The sequence below is a fragment of the Galeopterus variegatus genome, unplaced genomic scaffold, assembly GCF_000696425.1.
Source record: "Galeopterus variegatus unplaced genomic scaffold, G_variegatus-3.0.2 Scaffold4545, whole genome shotgun sequence".
In the NCBI taxonomy this organism is placed as follows: Eukaryota; Metazoa; Chordata; class Mammalia; order Dermoptera; family Cynocephalidae; genus Galeopterus; species Galeopterus variegatus.
The window spans coordinates 144,986-172,512 of record NW_007730656.1 but is presented as its reverse complement, the minus strand read 5'-3'; the positions used below and the strand labels follow the sequence as shown (position 1 = coordinate 172,512).

The 27,527-nt window shown below is 35.9% G+C and overlaps 1 protein-coding gene across 1 annotated transcript in view; it reads right to left on the bottom strand.

Annotated features, from left to right (window-relative positions):
• The window catches only part of MYO3A (myosin IIIA), a gene marked incomplete at both ends in the record, with an annotated part of 170,671 nt that overhangs the window by 5,737 nt on the left and 137,407 nt on the right, over positions 1–27,527 (bottom strand). The window contains 8 exons of the mRNA XM_008587797.1: positions 207–330; positions 1,937–2,099; positions 4,339–4,450; positions 10,716–10,921; positions 13,339–13,416; positions 13,886–13,965; positions 20,218–20,347; positions 22,871–22,959. Coding sequence (XP_008586019.1) covers positions 207–330; positions 1,937–2,099; positions 4,339–4,450; positions 10,716–10,921; positions 13,339–13,416; positions 13,886–13,965; positions 20,218–20,347; positions 22,871–22,959 — 982 coding nt within the window. The remainder of the gene's footprint in view (positions 1–206; positions 331–1,936; positions 2,100–4,338; positions 4,451–10,715; positions 10,922–13,338; positions 13,417–13,885; positions 13,966–20,217; positions 20,348–22,870; positions 22,960–27,527) is intronic.

Below are 27,527 nucleotides of genomic sequence, written 5' to 3'. Positions count from 1 at the left end.
GGAAAGTGTGGTCATCAGTGTGAGATGCCAAAAAACTCCTAAATTGGATAAAGAGCACAAAAGTGGCCCCTGGGTATTCACTGACATTTGATGCATCAGTATCACGAACCTGGTTTGGTGCCAAGAATACTGTGAATATTATTCTATGACCTTACAGATTTGAAAAATCTATATGTCACAATGGATTAAGAATGAAATCATTATACCTTTCATTTTCAAAGTTTTTCTTATAGTCAAATTCCTGATCATGAGCCTGAATGGTTGTTACTGGTGTGCTTTTCCTGTTAACAATTTCTTTTCTTTGTTTTCTGACTAGATATCCTCTTGCAGCTGAAATATACAAGGCCCAGAGTAGTGTTAATTATAAGAAATAAAAGAATATTACTTAAATACATAGAAATAAGTGTTTAGACCACCAACCTCAAGGAGAAAAATAAAATTAAAGATGCCAAATAGAACAGGTTCATAAAAAAATTGGGATTAAGACTTTTCTAGCTGACAAGCTATATCAAAAGAATAATTAAAGTATCTTTCATATTAAGGAGAGCATAAAACTCAAACTAAAATGATAGAGATGAGCAAAGTTGATGACAAAGTGTACCTATTTGCTTGAAATTTGCTAATAATTATTTTCCTTTTATGTTTGCCATGTCCAGCTCTTCATGGAAGAAAGTCCTTTTAATCTAAGTATATGTTTTGGATATTTTTGCCAATTATCTATGGGGCCAGATATATTTCAGTATTCATATTAAATTTCTTTTTTATTTTAGAAAGGTAACAGAACAAATATATATTCTGTAACATTCCCCATGTCAGGGAACTTCCCATAATCAAACATATAAATATGTATTCAGAAAAACAGAATATGTTTACTTAGTGGAATAAATAAAGGACTGTAAGTTACTTACTTCATATTAGGACATTTTTCATGGCAAATGAGTTATGAAAAATGTTTTTTCAGAGCTTTATAAATTCTAGAAGTTTGGATAAAGGATTTGACCCCAAATTACAGGAATTGCATCTTGATGTCTTAGTGAGAAGTGAAGGGCTTAAAATTCCAAAAGAGATGTTGCCGACCCACTACTGATTGACAGAACTGGGACTGGAAGGTGAATGTCTTTAATGTTAGTCAGTCAGCTATTCTGCTCACCATGTCAGCATTATTCAGAAGGCAGGCTGAGAAACACTAGTTGATTATAAAATTTGATTCAATGGGCCAAATCTAGGATCTAAAAATGAGACTGAATAGACTAGAATAGAAAATATAAGAGTGCATTGCTTGTAGTATGTGTATGTATCAAGTTACAATACATTGTTTTACTATGGGTGTCCAGTCAAAAAATGTAGATAGAACAAACACATACTTGGTTCTATCTAAACTTAGTTTCTTGTGGAAAAGTAGAAAGCAAAATTCAAAATCTATTAGTACATTTTAATAAAAAATTATAAAGTAGGGTTATAAATATTATTTTCCTACAGTTAATACAAAGAAATGAATGCCCTTTAACAAAATAAGATTTAACTAAGTTGTCAAATATTATGGCAAGTGTAACCTTTGGAATAAAGTAGAAAAATCTTATTGTCCAATGAGTTATAATATTATGATTCTTGAGATCTATAATTAATTCAATCACTTGCCATATCTTGCACAATAAGTCAACTGTGTTTCATTAATCCTTGACAGAAAATTTAAAAATTAAATTATTTTAGTTAAAACAAAACATTTATTCAAATATTAAAAGTGTCAATCCTCATAACAATCTGATTTAGATTTAATATAGGGAACATTTCAAGGCAACACAGTCTGGAATTAAACACAAAAGCTACATAAAAATTGGAGGTTTGTATATAAGAAGTACTATAGGATTTGATTTTATGCCCATATCTAAATATAACATTATGCTTTGTTACACCGTGAGATGGTCTGAGTGATTACCTGACTGTATTATTATAGCGCTTTCTTTCCTTTTTTCCTGTATTTTTTGGTATCTTCTTGAACCCAAGAATGCTCTGACACAGGCTTGAATCAAAATAAGCTTGTCAATGGCTTCCTTTCGCATTAGATTTAACTGTTCCACATGATAATATTTAAGGAACACCTTAAAAAGAGGTAAAATAAAATACAAATAAAACCATGGTACATAGATGTGAAGCAGCCATGTGCAACGCTTTGAAGAATATACTGTATTCTAAATCTTTTTAGATTTTGGAAATCACTATCTTTTGCTTCTTTGGCCTGGATGTCGTTGTGACAAGTATAGATTTTTATGCTTGAAGAAAACCTTTCCTTGAGAAGGAAAGCAGAAGATGGCAATCATACTGTGTATTTACAACAGGTAACTTCAGGGTTTGTTGGATGAACCAATAAGAGTGGAGATGTTGAGGTCTTTGGCAAAGTTTTAGCAATGTATATTCTGGGCTTAGCTAATTTTTATGCTTTTTATTTTTTAAAGATAATTATATTTCTCCAAATCAAGAATCTTACAAATTTATTTTTAAGACACTGGCCTTTGGAGGCTCACAGTGTCATCAGTAGACCAAATAAGACAGAGAAAAGGCCCCAGGCAGATTTAATTAACAACGTTCTCACTAGACCCAAAGGCTGCCACAGAGAAAGAAGGGCTGACTTCTGAGCTTCTAAAATCAACCTGAATCAGAGCAAGGGAGGAGTCTGAAGGCCTGAGGTGCTGTTCTCATCTAAAAGTTTCAGCTCTACCTCCACCCTGCAAAGGAAATGGGAAGTGATTTTCTTTTTCTTCTAATGGCACTTTACTAATAAAAATCACTTCAAAGAGTTTATTTAATCCATCAAGAAAGTCACTTACAGCTGACTCTTGAGACCTGGTAACCCTGACTGGCATTCTCTCAGCGTTCCATTACTTGAAAGCTTGGCACCAGAGGCAAACAGTTTAGCATTATAGGTTTTGATTTAATTCAGTTTTAATTTCTACAGGACTCTAGATGTTAATATATTTAGTCCATTCTGCTGTTGACAATTCATTTAAAATTCAATCTGTTTAAAAAGGTCATCATTTTTTTTTTGCATAGCATTAGAAATGTTTCTTATTAAATACTTTTATCCATGTTAATGAGTTGGAAAAGGTGAAGTGGAAAAATACAAATAGCTTTAAAAGGCTACTTAAATATCATGCAGAACTGGAACTGCAAAGGGCCTTTTTACATGTTAAAACTACATTTGAGGTTAGGCATGTGTTTCAGACAGTAAATCACGAGCTTTCAGTCTGACGAAATTAATCTTTGTGAGTGTCCGAAAGAACACTGATGATGTGAATAAAATACACATTTTTTTAATGCCCAGAACTTCCTCCTAATAAATACTAAAGTAAATATGGATTACTGAATATGTGGGACACTCAGTCTAAGAAAGATTTTTAAAAATTAATTCCTTAAATTGCTACAGGACTAACTCCTCATCTGAACATTATGAAAATTCTCTCCCATACTTCCCACCCCCAAGACACAACTAACATGTGAGTAAATTTATTTGCAAATGTGGAAATTTTTTTTGGTTACTTCTGTGGTGTGGCTGGTAATAGTTGCTCTTGAGTGGTCCATGTCTGAGTATTTCTTTAGCTTGGCTCTTTGCCCCACACTCCCCCAGTGGTACATTTAGTATGCCCCTAAGTTACACTTAGTGTGCACTAGTTCCCTGTTTATTTCCTTAGCCCCATCTTGTAATGCTATGAGAATATCTGAGAAGCATTTCTACAATCAGCCACACCCCTTACTTCCATATTCAAGATTGGTCATGATTTTTTACTTTGTTCTCTAAGGGATTAAATAAGCTAAGATATCACAAGTTCTCAAAGCTAATATATAAACACACCAATATCTAAACACATATAACAAGTCTAGTAACAATGGTGATCATTTTACTCTAGAAAAATTTCAAGTTTATGACAGTAGCAGATTTGAGAGTTAAGAAAAAAAGAAAGACAGTAATCTTATTTAGATCATTATGATTCTTTACAGCTTTTTGACTATATGAGTATTTGGTGGTGATAAAATAGAAAATATTTCAGTCTGTTTTCAAACTCATTTGAAGTGAAATATATTCATTATAAGTTTCATCCTGTTTTTGATAAATCTTTGAGATAAGTTTTTCTTGTATTTCTTAAAAGAAACCTTTATGAAGAACAAAAATGTTAAATTTTGATGAAGGAAACCTTTATGAATTTATAAATTTACTTTCCCTATTTTAAGCTTGTGATTCTGTAACATGCAAAGCTATATTTTCAATCATTGTAAAATATTATAATTCTCAGAAAATGCAACATAATTGTTCATTTTTTCATGAAAATCACATGAAAATATTACTTTTGTTTTTCCAAGAGCCCAGTTATCAAGACCAGCTTTTTCCAAAATGGTGGCACAGGTGTCAGGACTCACTGGGGGTTCTTCGCTGGACTTGTAGCAGAGAACATAGTACCTTAAAATGAGAAAAAGGGCTGGTTAGTATTGTACCAAGGTCCAACATCTCAGTAGCCTGGTGGCCACTAGACAGCTTCACGCAGGGGAGGGGAAGAGACTCCCAGACAATGCTGGAGAATCCTTCACGCATTCTCAAAACAACTCTGGAGTAGACTGAATTCCAGACCGATATAAAACCAGGTCAGACTATTTGTATAAATCCAAGAGTTTTTTTTTTCCATTTTTGTGATTGCTTTTTAACACTTAACACTGAAATCCCCTACAAAAACTCTGTCACGCAGAAAATAAAATTAGATGGGTTTTTTAAAATAAAGCACCCTTTCTCTGGGCACAAAAAGCAGAAAGACTGCAGTGGCAGGAAGCACAGGGAAAGCTTCTTTCACCTTCACAAAAACACTGGGAGCTAATCTTAAAATTAGGCAAGGGAGCTTAATTCTACCCAACATGCTCGCCTCTATCAATCATTGTTTTAGCTTGAGTTACACTATGTTTCTTGCGGGACATTTCCTCTATTGGCTTAATCCATCAATAATTGTGGGGAGGAAAGGAGTAAGGGGAAAAACTACAAGAGGTCATAAGGTCCTCAGGGTGAACCACAAAGTTTACTGGTGAAGGGGGTGAATTAAAGGAAGAAAAAACAGTTAAAACTGGTCAACAATCTTGTGCAAAAAGGTAGATTTCTAAAGTTTTCAATACTCCTTTATTTTTATTTAATTTCCTGGTGCAAGATTAATCTGAAAGTCCAGCAATTTTGGTAGGTTTCTAATTTCAAAGGAAAGGCCATGATACGTAGGATGTGTACGAGACTAAGGTAGCATGAGGAAAAGTGCTGTACTGAGAGTAAGGAGATTGAGTTCTAACATTTACTCCTTATTTGTGTAAGCTTGGACACATCACGGAACTTCTTTAAGTAGCAATTTCCTTATTTAAAAAATAAGCCTGAAGATTGAACCCCTACAAAATATATATTTGAGCTCCACCTAGTTTCACCCCATAAAATCTGCAGATGAACCAACTTCTGTTAGGCTCTTTGGATAATCCTGGTCTAGAATAGTCTAGAATGAAGTGATGACCACAGCTTTTCCTGTTTGTGCCCTCAGGGAGTGCCCGTGTGCCTACCCTCATCCTTCAGGTCCACTCACTTCAGGACCAGACTTGCTCTTGGACTCTGTCTATCAATCATCTTCTGGCTTTGCTGCCTTCCAGATTCAGCCAGGATTTCACAGTTCATCACAGAAGCTACTTCTTTCTCTTGATTCCTATTACCATTATCTTAAACCTACCTTTCATCACTTCTCACCTAGACTCCTGCAATTGCCTCCCAACTGGTCATGTCCATCTTCACTCCCCCCTTGCAACAGCCAACTTTCACAGCTCTGTCTGAATTATCATGCATTGACTTGAAAGTCTCCAGAAATTTCCGAGGTACTAAGCTTGGATGGCAAAATCAGGTGCTTTCAAAGGCTGAGCAGGTAACATAAATATGTGAGCCTGGGAGCAGTGGGAATGTAGGAAATGGAAAGGGCACAGTGGCTGAAAGCATTCGTTTAGAATTGTTTGCCACATATGATGGCTAGCATGAAAAGCTCCCTCCTGCTCTACATCCCTCCCTGCCTGTCCATCTTCACCTTTTGCTGTTTTCCATGGCACTCTGAGCTCCAGTCATTAAAGTTATTGAAAATTATACCAGAGGGCCATATTTGCTCATGGCTCTGTGCCTTTGAATGTGTTATTTTCTATGCCTGCATGCCCTTCTATCCCACTCTTTGTTTCCTTAAGGAAGACCTACACTACCAAAATTCTAGAAACTCTCTTGAACATATCTAATTAACAGACTAACTGGATTAACTGATGTTCTCTTTTCCTATATAACACACTGACTGAGGTCCACTGCACACTCAGAGTTCATGGCTAGTAGCTCTTGCTAGTGTGCCATGCATGTCTGCTCTCACCAGGTGAGCTGTGTTTGCTCCCAAACCTGTTTACGCCATTGTACTTGATATGATGTTATGCAGATAAACACCAGATTGAAATCTGAGTGAGGAAAGCCAGAGAATTGTTTCTATAAAACTGCAGTAAGTGCTTTGGTAAGACTTTATAAAGGAGTCTTCTGAAAACTATGAAATTAAACGTGGCTGAAGCAATTACAAAAGGTTGAGGAAAATCATAATCAAGAAATATTCAGCCCTATGATTGATTCACAAATATCCTTAATTTCATGCTTCACTCCAACAAGTATTAACTGGAAATCATAAATAAGGGATTATGGATAGTTTATGCAAGAAAGAGTCAATAAACCCACCATCAGATCCAAGGTCGATCCTCTCTTCTTGATATTCCCTCTTATCAGAGTATCCTGGGGATACTCTATCCCTTCTCTGAACTCTTACACTGTGTGTATCATCGTTCTGTTGGACCTTGGCATTTATTACCTTGCCATGCTTATTAACTTTTCATGTCTGTGGCTAACCGGATTGTCAATTCTTGAAAATCAGGCCAATTTTGAAATTCTGTATTTCTCACAGTGCTTAGCACAATGGCTTTTACATGAAAAACAAACAAACAAACAAACTGAAATTTAAGGGTACTTAATATTACATTAATAACATTTACATTAATATTTAAGCAAGTTGAAGATCTGCTCTTATAAAACATGAAATGCATGATAATAAGGTCAAATTTTAATTTTAGTTTGAAATTTAAAATTCCTTTGTATCTAGTACTTTTGGGTTACTTGCTCTCATGAGCAGAATGGAGAATTTACCCATTGCTAGCTAATAAAGAATTCTAATATTTTTTATTTCATAGTTTTGGATATAAAATTGAGTCTGATCTATAGGAAGTGAAGTCAATGACTATATGCTGGCTATATTTCTGAACTACAAAACTTGAAGTTTTAAAATGTGTCTTAAACGACTATAAAGGATTGGCCAATATGAAAGTCACCACATTTATGTAATTTTGATCTCCATGATGAAAAAGTGGTAGAATTTCAAGGCCATTCAAATGAATAGCCCAGGTCTCTAAAGAAAAAAAAAGATCAGGAAGTAACACAAGTTGCTGAAAATAATGTCTAGCTGAATTTTCTTGTATCTCATTCAGTTTCCTTAGAATTTTCACTCGAAATTCCTTGTCAGTCATTTCAAGGGCTTAGAGAGGATACAAGAAGATGGAAAGATATCCCATGCTCTTGGATTGGAAGAATCAACATAGTGAAAATGTCCATACTACCCAAAGTGATATACAAATTCAATGCAATCCCCATCAAAATTCCAATGACATTTTCTCAGAAATGGAAAGAACTATCCAGACATTTATATGGAATAACAAAAGACCAAGCAGAGGTGGCAGTAACGATAATGTGATAATACTGATGCCGGTTGTGAAGATAAGAGCAATGTTGATAATGTGAAATTACTTCTTTGGTTGTGAAGATAAGAGCAATGTTGCTGTGGCTTGAAGTGTTGGTATAAAGCCTGTCTAAGGAGATGGACTTTGACTTGGGAGATCATGGTGCTGGTAACACCAAGGTCACGGGTTCGGGTCCCTGGACTGGCTGGCCACCGGAAAAAAATAGAAAGAGGATGGACTTTGGAGTCAGACTAACCTGGGTTCCTCTCCTGCCTCTGTTACTTTAGGGATTCCAGAAACCCTTCAGTGTCTCAGTTTCCTCTGTAAAGTGGGTACAATAAGGGTACCTGCTCCATAGGGGCCTAGGGTTGTGGTGAGAATTAAGTGAGAGGCTGCGTGGAAAACTCAGCACAGTGCAGGCCCCCGTGAGGTTCTGAGTAAACGTGTGTGGAATGAGAATATGATGATGACAGCTTTGTGGGGATGACTTCAGGGCTGTTGCCATTGCTGAGGATGGTGATGGTGGCATTTGTGACAAAGCTGGTAAGAATGGTAACGTTCGTGCCTTTCCACCTGCAGGGGTAGTTGATGGTGGCGAAGTGAGGGCAGTGATGTTGATGATGGTGGTGACGACAGAGGCTTGTGACTTACTCATTCAGTCTCTCAGTTGAACACCCAGCATATGTTTTGTGCCATCAAATTTTGGGGAAAATACAATCCTTGATTTTTAGGAATCATAAGTAAAATAGAAAATTTACACACCCCCACACACATGATGACAAAGAACAAAACAAGGTGACGTGTGAGCAGATGCCAAGTGGATGTTTTACATCAGGGAAGATGCAGGGCTGGAGGACCATGGGAGGTGGCTCTGGGGCTGGGCATTCCAGAAGGCAGGAAAGGGGGTGAGCACAGTATAATGTATGCTATACGAAGTTATTACGTAAAAAAATGAGCAAAAGAGCTAAGTAGGCATTTCTCTAAGGAAGATATACAAATGGCCAACAGACATATGAAAAAATGCTCAATATCACTCAGCATCCAGGAAAGGCAAATCAAAACTACACTGTGCAAATTCTACACAATGGAATACTACTCAGCTATAAAAAAGAATGAAATACTGCCATTTGCAACAACATGGATGGACCTTGAGAGAATTATATTAAGTGAAGCGAGTCAGGCACAGAAAGAGAAATACCACATGTCCTCACTTATTGGTGGGAGATAAAAATAAATAAATAAATTCACACACATACACACACACACACACACAAAACTGGGGGGGGGAGGAGAAGAAGGCATAACAATTCCAATTCCTTGAAGTTGACATGACAAGCATACAGAAAGGACATTGTTGGGTGGGAGGGGGAGAGGGAGGAGGGAGGGAGGTTTCGGTAATGGGCCACAATAATCAACCACATTGTATATCGACAAAATAAAATTTAAAAAAATAAATAAATAAAAATAAAAATAAAACTGAAAAAAAAAGTTGCTGAAAATATGAAAATTAGCAGAAGGAATCAGAATTCTCATTATGTTTAGTAAGGGTCTTGTTTATGCCAAGTAAAATAATGCATGATATAGACAAAAAAATTTGGGGGGAGGTGGGAGAAAGAGTTAGAAATCACAGTTTATTGAGCAATCATGAAACAAGGCTTTGGTTTGTTCTTAATACTAATTTACACATCTTAAAAAAGGCTGGAGAGTGTTATAAATGGAGACTTCCCCAAACACTAGGTTTTACCTGAAAATTGTTATAGGCTTCCCCACTAAAAATTGAAATTTCTTTAAGTTTAATGACTAATAGAAATCATAAAACTGTTAAATATCAAACATGTGCATTTAAAATATTAAATATATGAGATATTGAACCTCTAATTACTACTAATGTATTACTTAGGAAAATATATTTAATATATAGCTTAATTCATTATATTAATCTCAAATATTAAAAAAAACTTCTTACGACTAACTGCATAAGAATTTAATATTTTAATTGACAAATAAAAAATTTAATTTAATTTTTCAATTGACAAATAAACCTAATTGTTTCTTTATAACTTCAGTTCACCTTTAGAGACAATATCTCATTTGATCATTATTACAATCCTATCAGGTAGTCATGGCAGATTTAGTAGGTGAGGAAAACGAAGTTCACTATATGTCAGGGTTTCTCAACCTTAGCACCATTGAAATTTTGGGGTGGATCATATTTTATTACAGGGGCTGTCCTGTACATTGTGGAGTAGGTGTTTAACAGCATCCTGGGCTTCCACCCACTCCCAACTAGGGTGTTGACAACCCCAAATGTCTCCAGATATTGCCAAATATCTTTTTTTTTTTTTCCTTTTTGTCTTTTTTTGTGTCTGGCAACGGATCGCAACCCTCAGTGTTGCGCCCGTACCGGACTGGGACCGGCAACAGGATCGCAACCCTCGGTGCTGCTCCCGCACCTCGCTCAGCCAGTGAGCGGGAACCGGTCTGTATGTGGGATCCGAACCCTCGGCGGGAGCGCACTGTAGCATGCGACACCGGGCCGGCCTGCCAAATATCTTTTGAGGGACAAAATCTCTCCCAGTTGAAGATCACTGGTAGAGGTTCATGGTCACATAGCAAGTGGTAAAGCCAGGCTGAGAACCCAGATCCTCTAGCTCCTCAGTACAGCTCAGGCCTCTCTATCATACTGCCTATGGCATGTATCCTGTGCTACCACAGAGGATCTCCTAGCTGATAACAGAATCTTCCAGACTCAGTTAGTAGTTACCTTCTCTCTATACATAATCATTTGCAAGAACAAAATCCCTCACTCACAGACCACATAAATAATTCTCTCCTAATTTTGTTTCCTATACTTTTTCTGAAGCATTTTTATATAAACTGCACAATGGAGTCTTAAAATGAAATCCACATACCGCTTTATAAAATTAGCAAAAAGTATCCGATGTGAGTATCCTAGCTTTCGAATTCTTGCTGTTTCCAGAATTCCTGTGTAGCGAAGCTGTAGCAGAACTTTCTCTTTGTCATATTTTCTTGCCTGACGCTCATTATTTGGTTTGATGCAACGGACAAAATGAGGTTGGCCCACTACCATTTTAGATAACAAATCCATCAGGGAATACTATAATATGCAACAAAAATAAATTTCCCAATGTATCATTTAAAAACCTATGAGCTTGCAGGTCTTTCTTTTTACTACAAGAATAAAATTTGAAAAATGAATGTTACAAATGTTCACATTAGTCATAGCATATGGAAAAAATCTGTATTAATGAAAATGTTAATTATAGTATATTTTAAGACATACAGACTTACGTAAAGGCAATATGTAGGAACCTAGCCATTAAAAGGTTGTCTGTAAACTCTTAAGGCAACTTGAATTAACACATAAGACCATTTTTGATTTGGTTTGTTTGTAAGTAGTTATGTGCTCTGTGGCAAACTTGCTGAATTACAAAATTTAGGCACACAACCTGGTTAATCCTGTTTAAATGTTAATTTACTTGTCTAACTCGCTCTTTATAAAAAGTATAAAAGTGAACACTTTAATCTCTGACAGAATCTAGAGTCTAGTTTAAAATAAGGACAAAGAATTCAATGCAGCTTAATATATAGGACATAGGCATAAAAACAAGGAAACTGATAACTATTTAAGTATCATAATCTGCTCTAGTTTGATAATTTTCTTATTTGTTTTAGGAGAATATTTTAAATCACACTGATATGAAAACAGTTCTACACCAACACTTTATTAAAACAATAGCCAATTATTGGAAAACTAAGTATAACGTATTAGGATAATCATGGTTCAACTAAAAGTGGAATCCCAAAAAACCAGTATCTCAAAGACCAGGATCACAATTTATTGGCAAGGTAACATATGAACACAACTATCGACGGCTGGATCTACTTTAGTGCTGGAAATGTAAAAGCCTACAGTCACAAAGCCAGTGTAAACCAAATAACTGAAATTGGGCAACTGACAAAGCACTGAATTTGCATGACTTCCTCTTGGGCACTGAGAATCAGATGTGATCTTTTCCAACAGCCGGGATCTGCTACTTTGGAGCCTTCTTTCATTATATTTATCTGTGAGTCATCGTTCCTTTAGTCATACAAACATCTGCCAGGCACTGGTGATACAAAGATGCTATACGTGTCCTTGTCTGTTGACTGTCTGAGCAGGTGCAAACTACAATTTAGGCATTGGTTTTTCTAAGGGACTAAGGCATAGTGTTATGCTGCACTCATTCATTGCAGAATGAAAAATAACTTTAAAAATACATTACATACCGAGGGGAATTATCTTCTATCGTTTCTGACTTCAGCCTAGAGACTAAAACGGTTTCATGATCTAATCTGGTTTAAACATAAGCACAGTGTTTAATGCCAACAACCGTGGCATGATGATGGTCTTGAATAACTTACTTAATAAAATAAAATAATCTGGCTGTAAGTACTTTCAGTGATTCAGCTGTACTGCATTCCTGATGTAAAGTGAATTATCAGCAGCAAATGTAGGACATTAAGCACGTAAATGTACTAGGCATTACTCAAAGATGATTAAGTACACATTGTTTGTTATGGGCTTAGGACTTGAAGAATGTTTAATAAAAGCATTCAAATATTCTAAAAAGCATTTCATGATTGTGTTAGGGAACTGGATATTTTCACTGTACACTTATAGTAAATGTAATCCCGTTTCCTCCACCTTCCCCATATTAAATTATATTACTGATAATTTCCAAGTTTTAAATGGCATTTTCTTCATTGGCTGGTTAATATGATTTTTATCAGAAGAGATAAACAAGAACTGGAACCAATAAGGGTAGGGTTATCTAGAGTTCTCCAGAGCACAGAGAAAATAAAGTACTTCATTTCTTTCCTTTCTCAAAGGGAAGAGGTCACCTTGATCTTAAACTAAGCACACTACCTTGGCATATTATTGTGTGTCCCTGGTGACTCTTCTTGCCCCATCCTACACTGGGTTCCATTTTCCTTTTGAGGTTTTCAGCTCATGCATATGCAGGGAGATATGAAATGGAGATGGATACTCAACTGTGCCTATTTTTTGTCTATTCAAAAATTGTTCAAGAAAGGGAAGCAGAATCAGTAGTTATCATAGCATCAAATTCAAAACCATTTTAGATTTTATTCTAGTGGAAATGCACTTGGTTCTATGGACAAATTTTAATCAAGGTGTAGACCCCCATTAATACTGAGCTGAGATACAATAATTTTACAGGTTAAAATATCAAAGCAAGCCAATCCACAGATTTTGTTTTTTTCCTTTTTGTCTTTTTTCGTGTCCGGCAACGGATCGCAACCCTCAGTGTCGCGCCCGTACCGGACCAACCAATCCACAGATTTTTGATAGTACACTCTAACATATCCTGTATCTAACAAATAGTAAATGGAATACAATAAACACTCTCTTTTGCTAATGGCACTCTGATATTTGTTACTAGCTTTTTATCTGCAACTCATTTAGAATAAATAACATCCTTAAGCACAACAAATTATAACTTAATATCTTACCCTAAAATATGATGCAACTGTTTGTGTTTTCATGTTGGTTGTCTCTCTGGCATGACGTGTGGCTTCTCCAGTTTCACCCTAAGAAGACCAGGGAAGACAGTGATGTTTCAGTACCCAGTGTATTTTATGATCTACAGGGAGCATGTGGCATTTTCTTTCAAGTTATCTTAGTTTATGCATTCAAATACAGAGAACAGAAAAATGATGAAATTCTTTCTTTAAGGTAATTGTTTTGTCAGTGTCTTTGTAATTTTAACTGATCTTATGTAGAATGTGACTATCTCTGACCCTAGCTAACACATTTTTAGTTGGTCTTAGTGTAACATTTAAAACTAGCTACAAAAGAGTTAAAAACATATCAGAAATGCATAATTATTTTCGCCACTAGCAGTGACATTAACTTAACATAAATATTTGTTTAAGCAGAAAAGAAAGATCAAAGGGAGAAAAACTAAGGAAAGGCTGTTTACTTTTAAGAGCACACAACTATTGCCATCGTAAAGGTTAGATTCTCAGATTCGCTGCCATGAAAAACACATTTTCTTACCTTTGTCAGGTTGATTGATTTTTCTGAAGTCCTCATTTGATAGTTTATTATATTTTTAGTTTTAGAATGTAGCAGATTACCTATGGGAATGTAGATAAAATTAATATACTCTGTAGAATTCTTAATGGCTACGTGATTTTCCCATTTACTTAAATGTTAAAACAAGCACTGTTGATCCCACAATATTCATATTCACATGCTTGGTTAACTATTGGGAAACTTGGGGATAAAATAATAATATGTGAAAATTTACAACAGATTTTAAATTCAGAAAAAACCCTCCAGCTTGGAAAATAGAAAAGGTAGAGTGACGGATTTCCTTTCAATTGCTAGAAGATATGAGGTGATTATGGTGAAGGTAGCGACCTGCTTCTTGTTTTTTTGGTGTGTGTTAAATGGCATCTGAGATTTTCTTTAACCCAGACTAAACTTTACAATAGGCCTTAAAAGTCATATGGATCATTAATTCACATGAGGTGCTCATAAACAAATAAGTACAGTTGAGGGCAATGACCATTTTCAATCCAACATTCAAAAATATGTGCTTTGTACCAGGGGCTATAAAATGTACACAATCCAAGGCAGTGAGAAAATTATGGTCTTGGGAGCCAGAAAGACTTAGGTTTGAATCCCAGTTGTAGTACTGAAATTGTATTACTCTTTGGTCATTTTCTTTGTCTGTGACCTGCAGTTTGAGTCCATAAAATGGGAATAATGGTGCCTACCTCACAGAATTTGGGTGAACTGTGATAATATGTCTTGCAAATGGTAGGTCCACTTTTGGAAATATAGTTCACTTTTACTATTCTCCTGCCCCCCATGAAGCAAAATAAATCAACCAACCCACAATCTAAGAGTTTATCATCCTAATAGTAATGTTCAAAATACCTCCAAAACTTAGTATCATTTCAGAAAGATTATTTCCTTCTCTTAGGCAGTAATTAGAGACTACATGTTTTTTGTAAAATCTTTGTCATTCTTTGTGGTGCAAAAGGCTGGCCCCTAGATGATGGTGCAGAAAGGAATCCTGCCTGGGATGTACCTGGCAGCACCTCTGCTGTTCTCCCTTTCTCCTTCCCTCGTTACTCCAGGAAAAGAGCCAAGACGGGTATGTGTGGTGGCTTTCACGCTGGGCTGAAACTGCACACTGAACTGTTCTCTTTCCAAATGTGAAATATATTGACTACAGCAGAGAGGGAGACAGTAACAGATGACCTTCTAGAGGCACTGTGATAGTTAATTTTAGGTGTCAACTTGACTAAAGAATATCTAGAAACCTGGTAAAGCATTATTTTTGGGTGTGTGTACAAGGGTGTTTCCAGAGGAGATTAGCATGTGAGTCTGTGTGGACCAGGTGGGGAAGATCTGCCTTCAGTGGATAGGAAGGCACCATCCAATCTGCTAGGGGACTGGAGAGAATAAAAACAGAAAAAAGGCAAATGTATCTGGTGGAGCTGGGATACACTCTTCCTCTCTTGTCAACTCCAGGGCTTACACCAGTGACTCCCCGGGTTCTTAGGCTTTTGGCCTCAGACTGAGAGTTATGCCATCTGGTTCTGAGGCCTTTGGACTTGGACTGAGCCATGCTACCAGCATCTCAGGGTCTCCAGCTTGCGGAGAGCCTGTAGTGGAACTTCTCAGCTTTTGTAATTGTGTGAACCAATTCTCCTAATCTATCTATATATATTCTATTGGTTCTGTCTCTCTGGAGAACCCTAATACAGACATCCTCATCTTTAGGACTTTTGTTATTGTCCTTTTAATTTTTAAAAAAATTTTAAGTTTATTACGATTACCCAAGAAAGTTTTAGATAAAAAGTTTAATTGCAAAAAAAATTACCACAGACTTGGAGATTTCTTAGAAGCATGATAAACATATAAATTAATGTGCTAGGAGCACATTAATTAGGCTAAACCCATTACTTAATAGATACTATTACTTAATATTAACCAAATAATGAAAATTTTACTTTTATCTGAAAACTAAAAGACTAGAGAAAAATAAATAAAGGACTAATAATTTCACTTTAACAAAATTTATATACTAGTATCACACTACTTAATGACAAAATAAATGAAAAGTCTTTTAAAAATTCATCTATACAGATCAGCAGGAACTAAAATTAGCATAGATCTTAATTTCAGAAAATATACCCACTTTGCTTTTACAGTTGACTGGATGAACAAATCTGTGATAAACTAAACTAGAGATGTGAGCTGCAGGGAACTGTGGTACATTTTCCTGCAACAATGGCCAGACTATATTTCATATTTGAAGTTATATATTCAGAGGGCCATAGTTATTTTACAATTTTGGAGGCAGCATAATATAGAACTGAAGAAACTGGAACTTTGAACTCACTTCTAACACTTCCCAGTGGGGTAATTTTGGAAAATCTACTGAATATTTCCAAGCCTCACTAACTTATTTGTAAAACAGTAGTACCTCCTCACAGTGTTGTTATTACAGTACATGTGAATACTTAACAGTGTCTAACACATTGCAATTTATATACAAATTACCCATAATTATCATTATATGTTTGCACATATGGGTGAATATAAAACCCAAATGTCTTTGATATATCTGAGGTTCTGAGCTTACTAAAACACTTTTGAATGTTAAGTTCTTTTCTTCCTGACCAACCAGGCACTGTTCTGCTGATAATCAGTAGACATGACATAATATTTAGAGCCTGGTTGTATATTATATAAGGGTGAAAAACATAAAGTTAGATGCATATATGCTGTTGGTAGATATGGAAAGGGATGACAATTGTTAAAATCAAAACTAAAGACTTTTGCTTCTGGACAATTTAAAATAATATAGAATAGATTAACCTTCCCACATTAACCAACAAAATACATGAAAAAAGTTTTCATACATGGTGCATCAAACAATGCAGGACACTGATCCCGGAGAGGGGAAACAAATGCAGTGAGCCCTATGATTAAGCAAGTTTTCTGTCTGGAAGAGCTTCATCCTGCAAGGAAGGGAGGGAAAACTCAGATGGAGCCTGGGAAAATGAACAGATGTAACCAATAGAAAACATTCCAAGTTGGTAAAAGTGAAACCCAGCCATACTATTTTTTTTTTTTTTTGTCTTTTGTCTTTTTTTGTGTCCGGCAATGGATCGCAACCCTCAGTGTCGCGCCCGTACCGGACCGGGACGGGCAACAGGATCGCAACCCTCAGCGTTGCGCCCGCACCTCACTCAGCCAGTGAGCGGGAACCGGTCTGTATGTGGGATCCGAACCCTCGGCGGGAGCGCCTCCACGCTCCCAAGCGGCGCACTGTAGCAGTGCGCCACCGGGCCAGCCCTGGCCCAGCCATATTATTAATCACATTAAATGTAAATAAGTTTGCCACCCCAATAAAAAGGCAGAGATTGTCAGATTGGATTTTAGAAAGCAAGACCCAACTACGTGCTGTTTACAAAACATCTACTTTAAATATAAAGACAAAAATAAGTTAAAATTAAAAATATAGAAAAAGATACACCATTCAACCACCAATTATAAGAAAGCTGGAGTCTGTATATTATAATATCTGGTGAAGTAGATTCATAAGAAAGAATACTGCCAGGGATAAAAAGGGTCATTTCACAATACTGCAATAAGAGGATATAACAATTCTAAATGTTTATACACCTAAAGGTAGAGCTTAAAAATACATGAGCAAAAATCGATAGAAATGAAAGGAAAAATAGACAAATTGATAATTATAGTCAGATATTTCAAAAGCCTTCTCTCAGTAATTGATAGAACCAGGAATGAGAAAACTAGTAAGAGAATAAAAGTCTTGACTAATACTCTCAACCAAGTTGGCCTAATTACATTCACAGGACACTCCACCCAACAATGGCAGAATAAAAACTATTTTCAAGTACAAATAAAACAAGACAGACCATAAAATGGGCCCCAAAGTATATCTCAATAAATTCAAGTGGATTAAATCATACAAAGTATGCTCTCTGAGCACTATGGAATTAAATTAGAAATCCATAACAAAAAGATATCTGGAAAATCCAAATATATCTGGGAAATTCAACTCTTGTAAGTAACCCATAGTAATGCCAATATTATAAAAAAAATGTGTTCTTAAGTCATTGATCTAAGTTTTTACCTTAGGAATTAGAAAAAGATGGCAAAACATAAAGTAAGCAAAAGAAAGGAACCAATGAAATAGAAAACAAAACCAACAGAGAAAGTCAGTAAAACCATGAGCTGTTTTTTTGAGAAGATCAATAAAACTGATAAATCTCTAGAAAACCTATCAAGAATAAAATGTGAAAAGATGCAAATTACCAGTATCAGGAAAGAGAGAGCTGACACAACTTCAGGATCTACAGATATTAAAAGGATAGAAAGGAAATATTATAGTCAATTTATGTCAATTAATTTGACTATATAGATGAACTAGACAAGTTTATTTCTTTAATAGAAACATTATTTAATTTTATTTTTTTGAAATCTAATTGATTGTACATATCTGTGAGGTACAGCATTGAATATCAATAGACAAATTTCTTAAAATACACAACTAATCAAAGCTCATTCAAAAAACTGGATAACTTAAATAGCCTTATATTTATTAAAGAAATTGAATTTGTAGCTAAAAACCTCACAAACAACCCTCAGGCCCAGATGGCTTCATTGGTGAATTCTACAATGCAATTTAGTAAGAAATAATACTCATTTTACTTTTCCTGAAAATTGAAGAAGAGGTAATAATTCTCAGTTCATTCTTTAGGGCCAGCATTACTCTGGTTCCAAAATCAGGAAAAGAAAAAAAGGTGTAAGAAAAGAAAACTACAGTCCAATATCCCTCATTAATATAAATGTAAAAATTCTTAACAAAACTTTAGCAAATTGAATCCAGCAATACATAAGAAGTACAATGCATCATGCCAATGTGAAGTTTTACCCAGGAATTATTAAAAAATCAGTCACTCTCACCATCTTAACAGATGCAGCACTATTGAGCCAAGAGATATGGAATCAACCTAAGTGTCCATCCAACCCTCAGGAATGTTCACTCTTGCCATTTACTCAACATTACATTGGTGATTCTAGCCAGGGCAATTAAGCAAGAAGAAAAAGTAAAAAGTAAACACATTGAAAAAGAAAGAGCAAAACTTTTCACAGATGGCATGGCCATTTATGTAGAAAATTCTATGAAGTTTACAAAAAATCTACTCTAATGGATGAGTTTGGCAAGGTTGCAGGGCAAAAGATCAACATACAAAAATAGTTTTGTTTTTTTTTTTTACTTTACTAGTGACAAACAGAATTTGAGTTAAAAATTACCATTCATAAAAAATGTGATACACTAGCAGATAATTTGACAAAAGATGTGCAAGATTTTTACACTGAAAACTATTGCTGAGAGAAATTAAAGAAGAAAAATAAATGGAGAGCTATATATGCTCATGAACTGAAAGATTTAATATCGGGAAGATATCGATTCTCTCAAAATTGATCTATAGTTTCAATGCATCCCAATCAAAATCACATCAGGATTATTGATAGAAATTGACAAGCTCATTTTAAAATTTATATGCAAAAGCAAACATATTATAATTATCTAAACTAGTCTGAAAAAGAAGAACAAAGGTTAACTTATACTGCCTAATTTCAAGATTTTTCATAAAGCCACAAGAGTCAATATGTGTGGTATTGACATAAACAAAGATAAATATCAATGACACAATAAAGAGTCTAGAAATAGAACTATACATTAGTCAATTAATTTTCAACAGGGGTGTCAAAGCAATTCAATGGGGAAAAGAACAATCTTTTCAACAAATGGTGCAAGAACAATTGGCTGGAGCAGAGAGGCGTGGAGGGATGGATTACAAAGGATCATGAAGAAACACCATTTGGGGGTAATGAATATGTTCACTGTTAATTTACAGGTGTTTACATTTGTCAAAAACTCATCAAATTTTACTTTTAAAATATGTGCCATTTTTTGTACTTCAGTTATACCTCAATAAAACTATAAAAAAAGAAATGCAGAGAACAATCTTAAACTCCAGTAAAGAAAAACACCTCAAATTATGTATTTTTTGTATTTAAAGCAAATGCAAGGATGTATATTTTCTGGGTGAGTGCTTCAAATGCTTATCTTTAGTGAAAACCTAGCTTTTTAATATTCATTTTTGTATTTTCTTCAGATGATCTGGGACAGAGAATATTAATAAATAAATATTTAGTGAGTTGAAAACAAACTAACATGAAAAATTAAGGATTATATTCATGAAAATCACAGAGCCAAAAACTACTTGATGGGCCTGAGAAACTTTTTCAGTTAAAAGATATTGCCTTACCTGTTTTTGTCAGAGGGTGGTTGACTAGTTGCCGAATTACACTGTTTTCAGATGACCTCAAAAGTAGTACAATATCAGTTGGAAGAGTGTCTCTATTTTTAGCTAAGAACCCACTTGCACTGTAGAGGACCTGTTGAAAAAGTACGCTGTCATAATTATCACAATCAGTGTCACTGTTGTCGTCGTCATCATCATCATTGTCATCAATAGATATTTATTGAGAGCTTACTCTTTGCTGAGCAACAGGGACACAGAGATTTTCAAAGGTAGTCCCTTAGAGTTTAGTTGGAAAATAGAACTTCTCCAGGTTTACAGTGCATCTTAGAGGAAAATTTGTGTCTCACTGATTTTAATTGGGCTGAAATGAAAAAAGAGGTTTTATTGCTATTATTTATTAATTTGGTGTGCTTCTTTTCTCAGAAGAGTGAGGGCAGCATGAAGGAAGCACACTGGACCAACACCACAGCATTCCTATTTCTGTGATAAATTGATTTACCTGTATTGAGTTGGCCATGATAGATTTTTATCTCTGTAGTAGCATGGTCAAAATATACTGTGGGTATTTGTGTTTCTGGCACTTCTAAATAATTTTAAGAATTTTTAAAGATCAGTGCAATCCAAAGATTTCTGTAGGATGATTCAATATGGTGGTTGTTATGGATTGAATTGTGTCCTTCCAAAATTCAGATGTTGAAGACCTAACCCCAACTGTGACTGTATTCGAAGATAGGATCTTTAGGGTTGTAATCAAGGTTAACTGAGGTCATAAGAATGGGGCCTAGTCCAATAGGACTTGTGTCCTTATAAGAAGAGGAAGAAACACTCTCTCTCTTTCCCCAGGTGCATAGAGAAACGGCCATGTGAGAACACATTGAGAAGGTGACCATCTACAAGCCAGGATGAGAGGCTTCACCAGTTGCTAACTCTGCTAGGGGCGCCTTGATCTTGGACTTTCAGCCTCCATAACTGTAAGAAGATAAATTTTGGTTGTTTAAGATACCCAAGCCTGTGGTATTTTTTGTTATAGCAGCCTGAACAGATTAAAAGAGTTGGTAGAAACAACTGGCTATAATGGTACCTTCTCTTGTTAGGAGGGAAGAGGGACAAAGTCTGAAATAGAGAGAAAAGCATCTAAAGTTACACAGCAAGGGAAACAATCAACAGAGTGAAACAACAACCTACAGAGTGGGAGAAAATTTTTGCTAACTATGCATCCGACAAGGGATTAATATCCAAATATACAAGGAACTCAAGCAATTATACAGTAAAAATACAAATAACACAATTAAGAAATGGGCAAAGGAGCTGAATAGACATTTTTCAAAGGAAGACATGCAAATGGCCAACAGGTATATGAAAAAATGCTCAACATCACTAGTCATCAGGGAAATGCAAATTAAAACTACACTGAGATACCACCTCACCCCAGTTAGACTGGCTATAATCAAAAGGACGGTGAATAACAAATGTTGGCGACTGTGTGGAGAAAAGGGAACACTCCTACACTGTTGGTGGGATTGTAAATTAGTACAACCACTATGGAAAACAGTATGGAGGTTTCTCAAACAACTACAGATAGATCTTCCATACAATCCAGCAATCCTACTTCTGGGTATATACCCAGAGGAATAGAAATCATCATGGGATACCTGCATTCCCATGTTCATCATAGCTCTGTTTACAATAGCCAAGACACGGAACCAAACTAAATGTCCATTGATGGATGACTGGATAAGGAAACTGTGGTATATATACACCATGGAATACTACTCTGCCATAACAAAGAATGAAATTCTCCCATTTGCAACAACATGGATGAACCTAGAGAAACTTACGTTGAGTGAAATAAGCAAAACACAGAGAGATAAATACCACATGTACTCACTCATATGTGGGAGCTAAGAAGGAAGGAAAGAAAAAAAGACCACAGTAGTGTGTTGGACTTGCAGAGGGAGAGAACATTTCTTGTTCTCACAAAGTGGTGTGGGGGGAAAAGGGGGATGGAGAGGGAGGCTGGGGATAATTGGGTGGGGAACATGGGATGCAAATGCAGTTTGTGGTAATGGGTATGCTGCCAGTGTGAATCTGGCCCTCACATCATGAGCATGAGGGGTGACAATCTCATGAATATTCATGGGATTTGTATCTCATGAATATTCATAACCATTACAAAAAGAAAAAAAAAGAAAAAGGCAGTTTATGTAAAAGGTCCCCAGGTATTATTAAAAGAAGGAAATAAATAAGCAACCATTGCCAGCTAATCTCACCCAAAGCCAGATCTTATGATCAGAATGAAGAATTCTTTAAGTCTTGTTTCTTTCTTTTCTTTCTTCTTTTTCTTTAGTTTCTTAATAAGAATTCCTCTAGAAAAACTATAACCTTATATTTGCTGAACTAAGAGAAGGATTTTTTTTTTAACTTTTTCAGGATAGATAATAAAAGTTTGGAGTGGGAGTGATGTCCATTGTGAGTGGCTAGCAAAGGACGGGAAAGAGTAGGATGCTGGAGAGCAGAATTAGGGCCAGATGGGGACAGACACAAATGACTATCTCATTATAACCATCTATAAGTATTTGGGCCATAATTTTCATGTCTATTCTTATTATTCAATAAAAGGCCAAAATAAACAGTTGCAATTCCTAATAGATCTTACCTTTCCTGCATAATGGTGAATTCCAAAACTAAGTTCCATTCTTTTGGGTCTCCAGAAGTACTGTGATTTCAGGTGAACTTCAAATTTTTCTGTAGAAAAAAAAATTGAACTCCAATATCAAGCAAGCAAGAGATTCATAAAAAATATTGATTGTCAGAATCATTTCTGTCACCATAAGAAGACAATGTGTAGTGAACAAAGACAGAAAGTTTGATATAGCTAATATATGCAGATTTGGAATATAAGTTATAAGCGGTAAAGCAAAGTTCATGATCATGAATTTTTACCATACCATTATGACTTAGAGCACAAGTTTTCAAACCTTATCACGCATCAGAGATACCTAGAGGTGTCTCTGTTAAAACACAGGTTGCTGGGCTCTACCCTCAGAGTTTCTGACTCAGCAGGTCTGGGGTGAGATTCTAGAATCCACATTTCTAGTACGTTCTCAGGTGATGCTGATGTTCCTGGTCTAGGGACCGCATTTTGAGAATCATTGGTATGGAAAGTGTTAAGTCTCTTGAACTGAGAGGCTGACTTTTAGAAAGTCCCTGCTCTTCAGTTTCATTTCTCTAAGTTTCGTTTCTCTGAGTCTCTGTTCCCATGAGCAGGCTGTACCCGGGGTGGAACATGGCAACCGTTTTCCTCAGTTAGGCCAGATGGTAATCTTAACCCTGTAAAAGAAGACACCCAACTGCCTCCCGGCACGGATGCCATTTTTCAGCTCAGCCAGGCAGGTCTGCTTGCCTCTTGCCAATAAAATCTTTTTCCATTCTTTGCCCGGCTAGCATCTCCTTCCTCTGCTACCTTACAGGAACTACATGAGATTGGCCAAAGAGGTTTGTGAAACACAGTTTGATGCCAAGCCATGAACCTAAACATTTGGTATCTTGGCTCTTTTCTATTTGAGGAGCTATAGATTATTATTGATTACAAAAGAAGCACGATAGGATCATAAAGGTATTTAAATTTCTATAACAATTTTACTACCTTCAGAGAACTTGTTATTCTATGTCCTAGAAGGAAAATTTTGATATAAAAATCAATTGATTGCTATGAAATGACTTTCCCCACGACCTTGGGGTTATTTTTATTTCCACCTAGAACTGTACAGTTGGAGGACAGAATAAGCCAATCAATGGGGTTAGAAGGTAGAAACACCATAGACTTAATGGTACGAAACAGGCTCTGCATATCACCAACAGTAAATGAGAGAAAAATGTACATCTAAATTTTCTGTGTACTTATAAAGAATATCTTCTACCATCAAGAAATACGGTATCCCACATTAAACAATGATTATTTCCAGATAGCTGAAAACTCTAAAGTTTTTTTCTTTTTTAATTCAAAGAGTAGAGCATTTTCATTTTAACCATTTTGGATGATATTCTTTCTTTTAACTTTAAAATTAACTTTTATTTGAATAGCACTTGTACAATGTGTTTTTGCACACAGGAATAAATGCATTGCTTGCACATATATATATATATATATATATATTTGCTCTTTTAAAAAAATTTAACATTTACTTTTACATACTTGTGGAGTACATTGTGTTGTTTTAGTATATACATGCATATACGGCATAATGATTCACTTAGGGTAGAGGGCATAGTTTATACCCGTTAGTCCACCACTTCTCCCCACCCTTGCCCCCACTTTCCCCCGGCCTCTGGTAACCATTAATCTACTCTCTACATATATGAAAACCAGTTTTTTGTTTGTTTTTTAGATTCCACATATTAGTGAGATCATTCTGTATTGTCATGCTTATTGATTTGCATATGTTGAAAAATCCCTGCATCCTTGGGATAAATCCCACTTGATCACAGTGAATGATCTTTTTAATGTATCATTGGGTTCTGTTTGCTAGTATTTTATTGAGGATCTTCACATCTATGTTCATTAGGGATACTGGTCTGTAGTTTTCATTTTTTTGTTGTGTCTTTTCTGGTTTTGGTATGAGGTTAATGTTGGCCTCACAGAATGAATTTGGAAGTATTCCATCCTTTTCAATTTTTTGGAAGTGATTGAGAACAACTGGCACTAGTTCTTCAATGTTTAGTAAAATTTGGCAATGAAGCCGTCTGGTCCTGCGGTTTTCTTTGTTGGGAAACTTTTTATTACTGCTACACTCTCATTATTTGCTATTGGTCTGTTTAGATTTTCTAGCTCTTCATGATGAACCTTGGGAAGTTGTATGTGTCTAGGTTTTCTTCTAGGTTTTCTTCTAGGTTTTCCAGTTTGTTTGCATACAGTTGTTTGCAGTGTTTTCTCATGATCCTTTGTATTGTTGTGATATCAGTCGTAATGTTTCCATTTTCATTTCTGATTTTATTTGAGTTTTCTCTCTTTTTTCTTCTTATAGTCTAGCTAAGAATTTATCAATTTTATCTTTTTGAAAAACCAGCTCTTTGTCTCATCAGTCTTTTGTATTGTTTTTTAAATCTCTAATATTATTTCTGCTTGATCTTTGTTATTTCTCTCCTGCTGATTTTGGGTTTGGTTTGCTCCTTTTTTTTTTTAAGCTCCTTGAGGTATAATGTTAGGCAGTTTATTTGAAGACTTTCTTCTTTTATGATGTAGGCATTTATTGCTATAAAATTTCCTCTTAGAAATTCTTTTGCTGTATCCCATAGGTTCTGGTATGTTGTGTTTTCATTTTCATTTTTCTTCAGGAATTTTTAAATTTCCCTTTTGATTTCTTCTTTGAACCATTCATCTTTTAGGACCATGCTGTTTAATTTCTATGTATTTGTATGGTTTCTAGTGTCCTTTTTGTTGTTGATTTCTAGTTTTATTTCATTATGGTTGGACAAGATAGTTGATATGATTTCAATTTTTAGAAATTTATTGAGACTTGTTTTGTGACCTAATGTATGGCCAATTCTAGAGAATATTCCATGTGCTGCTCAGAAGAATGTGTATTCTGTAGCTGTTGGATGAAATGTTCTTTATATATGTCTGTTAGGTCCAATTGGTCTAGAGTAGAGATTAATTTGGATGTTTTCTGGTTAATTTTCTGTCTGGATGATCTGTCCTTTGGTGAAAGTGGGGGTGTTAAAGTCCCCAGCTATTATTGTGTTGGAGTCTACTTCTCCCATTAGATCCGATATATAACTGGGTGCTCTGGAGTTTGGAGGCATATATATTTAGAATTGTTATATCCTCTTGTTCTTATATTGATCCCTTTATCATTATATAATGATCTTATCTTTTTTTATTTTCCTTGTCTTGAAGTCTATTTTATCTGATGTAAATATAGCTACTCTTGCTCTTTTTTGGTTTCCACTTGCATGAAATATCTTTTTCCATCCCTTCACTTTCAGACAGTGTGTGTCTTTATAGGTGAAGTGAGTTTCCTGTAGGCAGCATATTTTTGGTTCTTGTTTTATAATCCATTGAGCCCCTCAGTGCTTTTAATTGAGGCATTTTATCCATTTACATTTAGAGTTATTATTGATATATAGGGACTTGTTACTGCTGTTTTGTTCCTTTTTTGCCTGGTTGTTTTGTTGATCTGTTTTTCCTTTTTTCCAATCTTACTGTCTTCCTTTGTGATGGAGTGGTTTTCTATAGCATTGTATTTTAATTTCTTGTATTTGTCTTTAGAATGTCTCATAAGCCTTTTAATCATTTCTGGATCTTGTGTGGTCAGTTACACCTGGGCTGTGTGGAAATTCTGGCTTGGGAGGTCTTCCAGCAAACTGTATCCCTGCAGTTCTATCACCTTGACCAGTCTCCACTGACTGGGTCTGTGCTGATTGGAAGGCAGATCAGTTGCCCACTCTGCACCCCAGTGTTTTCCCAGCCAGCTTCCCTCCCAAACTCTCCAATCCCTTCCCATGGTGGGCTGTGCACAAGGCCCTCACAATGACTCACCATCCTCTGGGTGCCTCCTTTCTGTGGGCCATAGATCCTCACTCCTATGTGGGTCCATGGAAACACTCTCAATGGCCTCCTCAGCTAGGGTCTTTGTATGGTGTGATCGGAGGCCCTCTTCTCCCCTGCAGATTCCAGGCAACTTCACACAAAGGGCTCAGCTGAGGCTTCTGCTGCCTCCTGCTCCATGTGTTGCAGCTTCTTCCCACCTTTCACGGGGCTGGCCCTGAAGTGGCTGGGGCTTGAAACAGTTGGAGCAGTTTCCTCTTCCTCCCACCATGGCTTCTCCCATTTTCATGAACTCCTCCCCTCCCCCTAAGCTCCAGTGGTCCCAGAATGTCAGTCTTTGCTTTTTAATAGTTGCAGATTGGTCAGTTGTGGGGGAGAGTTATGCTGGGGGACCATCTATTCTACCATTTGATCTTGGATGATACTCATATATATTATACACATCTCTGCCTTCTCAAACAGAAAAAAATGAATACATTTGATCTTTCTTTGATGGATCAGGATTATTATCATGAACATTTATTAATGTACTGTGACTTAGAGGTTGTTAAGGTATTTGAGGCTACTTGACTCTATTAAATAAATGACTAGAACATCACAGATTAATTTATTTCCTGCTTGTTAGTTAACTCTTTTCAAATTCAAGAGCTGTCCTTCTGCTCTGCCCACTGATTTCTAACTTTAGGTTGGGTAATTTCTAAGGTTATTTCTAACTAAGAGTCTATGGTTGGGGCTCCATCACAAAGTAAGAAGTCTAATGTCCAAA